Source organism: Cystoisospora suis (genome assembly GCF_002600585.1).
Source record: "Cystoisospora suis strain Wien I chromosome Unknown contig_3723, whole genome shotgun sequence".
Lineage (NCBI taxonomy): Eukaryota > Apicomplexa > Conoidasida > Eucoccidiorida > Sarcocystidae > Cystoisospora > Cystoisospora suis.
Window position 1 is genome coordinate 21,321 of NW_027156518.1, and position 7,236 is coordinate 28,556.

A 7,236-nucleotide genomic window follows, 5' to 3' on the forward strand; every position below is an offset into this window, starting at 1 on the left:
ATTCCGAAGGAGAGAAGTAACTCAGTGTAAGACATGGGTCTTGATCTTTCTTCTTTCTTTCTTTCTTTCTTTCTTTCTTTCTCACTCTTTCGATCCTGCTCTCGTTCTTCCGGGAAACGCTGAAGTTAGTTTATTCTCTCAACGTAGAAGACGAGGATAGAGGAGAAGGAGGAGGAGGAAGAAAAAGAGGAGGGTGAAGATGAAGATGGCAACAGGTCTGTAGGAGTGGAGTGGAGGGTGGTAGTACTGAGAATGATACTCCAAACTCTCTTATCGGAATCTACATAAGGACAAACGGATTTCTCTCTTTCTCTTCATCTTTCTCTCTCCACTCTATGTATCATCTCAACTATCAGATCTCTTCGTATATACACATATAGATATATATATATATATATAGCGAGAGACATGATAAGACAGATAAGATACATGTATAGATTTTTCTTGAATGACAACTATACGAATCTTCTCGATTCAACATATACAGATACATACATGTAGATACATATAGATATCTATCTATCTATATCTATCTATCTATATCTATCTATCTATATGTGTATGTATAGAATCCTTTGTTTCTATCTATTTCTTTATCTCTTTGGAGTCTTTTTGTCCCGTTAGTCAAGAGTGGGGGAGATCACCCTCTTCATAAAGAATCTTTTCTTCCTCCTCCTCTTCTTGTTCATTTGTATTTCTTTCTGTTTTGCTTTGGAAATTTATCTCTTTTCTGCCTTTTCTTTTGATCGTTTGGGGTGTATCTACAGACAGAATTTATATCACGGCGACCCGGCGCTAGAAAGTGAAAGAGAATTCGATAGAAGAGAAGAAGAAGAAGACGACCATCCTCTCGTCTTAAGAGACTGTGAGAATTATGTACTACAAGGCAACCTCACCCTATGTGGAAATCTACACGTCGATGGACGCCTAAGTATCATGCCTGGTAAGGACAGCATCTTTCTCTCTCTTTCATTATCTTTCTCTCTTTCTTAATCTTCCATTCTTTCTCACTCTTTCTTTCTTTCTTTCTTGCACGATCAACCCCCTTCTTGATCTACCTGATGGTATCGCTTCTTCTCTCTATTTCTTAATCTTCCTTCCTTTCTTTCTCTCTCTCTCTTTAACAAGCGTTTGCTTTCTCTTCTCTCTTTTCTTCCTCTCCTTCTTTCTTCTACCTCATCTCTCCCTCTCTCATCATCTCTTTCTTATTCTCTGTCTCTTTCTTTCTTTCTTTCTTTTTTTCTTCAGGGGTAAATGGAACGGAGATCTTTTCATCTCTTCCAAATCATGACTACTTGATCCATCGATGTGTTTTGCACTCTTTACCTCGATCTAGCTCCTTAAGACTGGAAGGTTCTTCTCTCTTTGTCGCTGGAAGTGTGCATGTAGCGGGGAGTGTTACGGCAACAGAAATTCTCCTAGATTCTGGCGCGGAGCTTCTCGTAGGTTTGAGAGGGTCGAGAGAGTCTCTGCGTACGACTATGCAGGCCGATGGAAGTAAAGAAGAGGAGGATTCTCGAGGGAAAGATCTCCGAAGAGAAAAAGAAGAAGAAGAGAAGAAAAAGAATGAAGAAAAGTTAAAGGAGAAGAGAAGAGGACAAAAGGGTGGAGAAGATTCTTCTCGTCATTCTTCTTCTGGAGATTCCTCTTATAGAAGAATGAAGGAGGAGTCTTCGTCTCTTTCAACTCGTCAAAAGGCTCGGAACTATCTCGATAAGAAAGAGATAGGACAAAACACAAGATCTGGAGGGGGTGAGACAAACGAAGAAGAGGAAGAAAGAAAGACAAGTCGAGAGAAGAAGAATTATGGAAAGAAGAAGAATCATTTGATCTTCATAACGCGTACGTATGAGCCTATGGATGAATGGATGAGTAGCGACTCCATCACCCTACAGCAAGCAGGTGTCGCCTATTTCGATAAGAATCGTGAACATTCCCTCTCTATCGATATAAACTGTCCTTTCCTCGACATTGACGGAATTCCCTTCACAAATCAAAGCAAGAAGAATCCTATGAGAAACCCCCCAACTTCTTTTTCTTCTTTACGACCCAGAAGAAAGTTAAACAAACACGAAGAAGAAAAGGACCCTCTACCACCGACATTTCATTCTCAAGAGAAACAAGACCAAGACGCCCCAGCAGCAGCAGCAGGAGTAGTGGAACAAGAAGAGGAAGAGGAAGAAGAAGAATATTCTTCTTTTTCTTCTTTTGGCGAAAAGAAGAAGAGGAGTTATAGTTTCCCTCAATCCGTAGGAGATTTGAATGTGGGGAGACTAATGATGTATCGGTCTTCTCATGTGGTAGTCTATGGAAATACAAAGGCGAGTATCGCAGAACTTTCAGGAGCCTCTTATCTTAATTCTCTATGCGGAGCTTTTCTTTCCGATCTAGATTCCCCAGGTATCATTGTGAGGGACTCCTCTATTGCTACCTTCAGCGGCCTAGGTGTGAATCTTTTCAGTAATCTTTACACTCGAGGAAGTTCTTTCTTCTATACCACAGGGCCTGCTCAAATCGCCTTCGAAACGCAAGGTAAACTAAACAAATAGATCCCCCTCACCTCTCATCCCTCACAAACTCCATACACAACTTCCCTAATATATGTAGATAGCCAGAGGTAGCTAAGTGAAGGTACATAGACTAGGATGTATGTGTGTTGTATGGATTCGTACATCTATTGATCTATATGCATGTGTACGCCGTATCTGTTGTCTTTCTCTATCCCTATGTCTCTCTACCTCTATATCTCTCTATAGATGTAATAGGAAAGGGTAAAGATGTAAGTAGCGATGTGTATAGAAGATTCTTCTTCCATTCCTAAAGGGAAGGAACACGGTGTAGACGTGGCCTTCTCTCATATCTGCTAAACCCTTCTCTGCAATACACATGCACGTCTATGTATATATATATATATGCAGCTATGTCTCAGTGTATGTGTATGAGAATACCTATCTATATATGTGGGACGTAAGAAGAGAGAGAGAGAGAGACAGACTGGCGATACGTCTCTTGTCCCCTCTGTTTCATGAAATAAAGCAGTAGCAGGTTGCTCTCTTTTTATGTCTTAATTCTTCTTCTAACCTAACTAAATGCTTTCTTGGAGATTCATTGAGGAGTGGAGCTTATCTTATCCTTCTATCTCTTTTCTTTTTCTCCTTAGGCTTGAAAGCTTGTAATCTGTATCATTCATCCATCTTACTTATCTAGCTCTCGGGTCTATCTATGCACACTCTTCAATCCCCCCTTATACTGGAGTGTATACATGTATCCATATGAATGTATGTATATCTACCAATAGATACGTGTATACATATATATATATATATGTATATAGATGTCTCTCTCTCTCTCTCTCTCTTTCTCTCTCTATGGATGTTCTTAGGCCTATGTCCTTGAGTCTTTTTCTATTGTGCTACTTCTATCTAGACATATACATATGTATTTAGATATAATATACATAGATACAGGTGTCTATATAGGAATATATCTCTCCTCTCTCTCTACACTCGTCTATACGTCTGTCTTGAAAGAAGAGAATCTTTTCTTCTTTCTCTTTCTTTCTTTCTTTTATCTTTCTTTCCTCCTTTTCGCCTCTTTCTTCTTCTTCTTTCCCTGTCTTTTCTTTCTTTCTCTTTCTTTCTTTCTTTTTCTTTCTTTCTTGGTTTGTTTGTGTACAGCGTCAGCGAGTGACGTGTACTTTGCGAGCTCTTTAGTGACGTCCTTACTTGTTTTGGACAATCTCTCTGAAGCTATTATCGGAGGGTCTGTAGAGGTCGTGAATGTTGCCTCTTTAGTGGAATCCTCGGAGCTCCTTGTGTTGGGGGATTTCCTCTCCACAGCTTTGACTCTCTTTGATGGCTCGAATAGCCGATGCGAAGGAAAGATCTTCGACGTGGGGTTTCTCAAACTCGAATCGAATGCCTTTCTTTATATATCACCTCTTCAATCGGCGTATATACGGAATGCTTTGAAGCTTGTCCAAAGTAGTACAATGGTCGTGGATAGAGTGTCGTTACTTCTAGTGGACGGAATGATCGAGATTCTTAACTCAGATCTTCAAGTCAAGAAAGGAAGTTTAATCGTGCAAAGCAGTCTCATTCTCAACGAAGCCTCTCTACAGATTCACGGGAGTCTCTCGGCATCTGGGAAATACTTCTCTTCTCCTTCTTCGGCTAAGAAAGAGAAGAAGAAAGAAAGACAAGATGGGAAAAGGGAGGGGAAGGGTGAGAAGGAGGAGGAGGAGGAAGAAGAAGAAGAGATGGAGATTACACAAGAGATGCTAGAGAGAAGTGACGAAGATTTCCTTGTAGAAGAAGAAAGAGAAGGAATGAGGGGGATGCATTCGAGGCTATCAAAGGGTATAGAGGAGGAAGGAGAGATGGAAGAAGATGAAGATGGTGGAAGGGAGGATAGGAGAGGAGAGAGAAGGAAGGAAGGTAAGGGGGAGATTCAATCGACTGTGAAGGAAAGAAAAGATAAAGAAGACAAAAGAGACCCAGACGAGTATGTTGGAGAGGAGTATGTTTCTTCTTCATCTTTGGTAAAAGAAGGAGAGAGAAGAAACACGAAGAGAAAGACTGAGACCCCTGATCGACTCGTCAATGGCAAGGAGAAAAGAGAAGAAAAGGGAGAGGAAGTCTCCTCGCCCTCTTCTTCTTTTTCTTTTCCACAGAAAGCAAAGATGTCTTTAGAGGAGTTGAATGAGGAGGAGGAAGAAGAAGAAGAGAAGTCTTATGGTCCGTCAATTTCTTCCTCTTTCGATTTTTTTTCTCCTTTCTTTAGCCCATCGCCAGCATCTTTCTCTCTCCAAACGCCGAATGAAAAGAGTCAAAGAACTCATCCCTCCCCCAATTCTCCCAGTCACGCACACTACATTAACAGTACCAGCCATAGAAATCTCCATACGAAGCATTTCAAAGAAAAAGAAGAAGAGATGCCAATCTCATCTTCACCCTTCGCTTCTTTCGATGATAAAGCAAGACCAAAACACCCTCATGGAAAGAAGACATTTCCATCACCTCGATTCTTATCTGAGTCTTCTTCTTCTTCTTCTCCCTCCCTCCCTCCTTCCCCTTCGAGCCCTTCGTCACCTTGGGGTGTACATACAGCTCAAGAAGATATCTCGTTGAATGATGACATGCTTAATCATGTGGAGAGAAATTCCACCCTTATACGTCTACCGTCTTTAGCAGCTGTAAGATCCTCCATTCTTGTGGGAGGTCTCGTGTTGCTGAGAAATACCTTCGCTCAGTTGTCTTCTCGTTCAAAGCTTACCATCCTTGGGAAAGGCGGCCTACGTGTGGCAGGGGCGGGGAGTTTCCAGCTCTTTAAAGGAGGCATTCTTGAAGTGCGTCGAGGAGACGTCCACGTGGATAGCGTTCTTTCTCTCCTCATACACAGTCATCTCGAAGTCCATCAAGGTACGGAGCTACTCATACATACAGATTCACACATACATAGATACCTAGATACGACGTATATGACCTATCTATAGATATATATATATATATGTGCACTTACATGCATATAGAGAGAAAGAGAGAGGACATGAGGGAGATGGATAGACTGATCTACATGGAGAGATAAACAGAGAGAAAAAGACAGATAAGAGGCAAGCTAGCTAGATAGATAGATGGAAAATAGTGTCTGAGAATAGAAGGATCTAAAAGCTTAGCTATTTAGAGATATAGAGAGAGATCTATAGATAAAGATGTACATGCATGTATGTGAAAATCTAGTTAGCTCATGTGTACCACCTTGCGCTTTTTCTTCATCTCTTGTCTGTACGTATATATATATATATATACATCGAGAGAGTATATGCGTTGAATGAAGATCTACATGTGTATACATACGTGTATATGTGGCGATCTATCTAGTTGGGGGTAGGCATATCTATATCTTTCTTTCTTTCTCACTCTTTCTTTCTTTCTCCTTTTCTTCGCCATTATCGCTTACGTTTTCTTTCTTTCCCTCTTTCTCTTTCTGTCTATCTTTCTTTCTTTTCTTTCTTTGTGCGTGCGTAGGGAATGTGTTATGTGGGGATTTGTATGTCAGGACAGGAAGTATCTTGGTCGGAGTGAGAGGCGATTTGCTTGTGGAAGGAGGCGCAGAGATAAGCGACGCGTCGGAGGTTCGTTTCCTTCACTGGATTACCATACAGTCCCACGGCCTCTTCATTCTTAATGCCTCCGTACTCTCAGGAGAAGGTAACAACCAAATCGAACCACACTCTTTCTTTCTTTCTCTCTTTCTTTTTTTCTTTTTTTCTCATCTCTTTCTCTTTCTTTCTTATCTTGATCTGTCGCTCTCGGGTGTTTCTTTTCTTCTCCTCTTGCTGCAACTTCCTATATCGTGATAGGCATACATCTATATATATATATATAGATGTATAGCTAGATAGATGTGCATATATGTATGTATGTCTATGGATGTGATGGCGTCGACGGCCACTTATATACACATATATACATATACACATACATACATACGTACTTACCCACAAACACCTACCTACCGTCTTCGTGTTCTTTTCTTCTTCTTCTTCTTCTCCTTTGTACTTTTGAGGCTTGAATGTGAAGAAAGATCTCTCTAGACACCCTGTCTCCTAAGCATAAGAATCGCGAAAAGAACCCAGTGGAAAAGAAGAAAGGAAGGCTTGGAGAATGTGAGAGAGACAGAGAGAGAAAGAGAGAGAGAATGGATCAGTCATCTTGTATCACCCTTGTCTCTCTTCGTGGAGACTTCTCTAAATCTCACAGCCCATGACAAAAGTAAAGCAAATCCGTCACATCTTTCTTTCTCACTCTTTCTTTCTAATTTGTGTAAAAGACACTCCGCAATCTTTTTACCTTATCGTCGTTAGCCTTCCCTAGAAAAGAAAGAAAGAGTCTCTCCCTCTCTCATTCTTTCTTATATGTACGTATATTCACATACACACGTATATATGTTTATATATGGATGGTCAAAGATGGATGTATGATATTGCATGTCGTCTACATATATGAATGTCTATATCAATGTATGTCTAGGTGTCTATATATGGAGATGAATATCAAGTGTGTATGTCTGCATGCATGCATGTGCCTTTTTTGTGTAGCCATAGGTTCGACATTTGGGGATATTTACTGCGGGTCGGGGAGTGCCATCCAGACGACAGGAGGAGAAATTATCTCCCATGGAAGCCTCATAATTCAAGATCGATGTAAAGTCATCTCTGATACATACGTCCTAGCT

General features: G+C 40.7%; 1 protein-coding gene across 1 annotated transcript in view; it reads left to right on the top strand.

Moving 5' to 3' along the window:
* The window catches only part of CSUI_007167 (uncharacterized protein), a gene marked incomplete at both ends in the record, with an annotated part of 9,700 nt that extends 2,488 nt beyond the window's left edge, over nucleotides 1-7,212 (top strand). The window contains 6 exons of the mRNA XM_068067317.1: nucleotides 148-215; nucleotides 768-943; nucleotides 1,249-2,532; nucleotides 3,678-5,420; nucleotides 6,027-6,209; nucleotides 7,100-7,212. Coding sequence (XP_067920713.1) covers nucleotides 148-215; nucleotides 768-943; nucleotides 1,249-2,532; nucleotides 3,678-5,420; nucleotides 6,027-6,209; nucleotides 7,100-7,212 — 3,567 coding nt within the window. The remainder of the gene's footprint in view (nucleotides 1-147; nucleotides 216-767; nucleotides 944-1,248; nucleotides 2,533-3,677; nucleotides 5,421-6,026; nucleotides 6,210-7,099) is intronic.
* Between the last annotated feature and the right edge of the window lie 24 nt (nucleotides 7,213-7,236).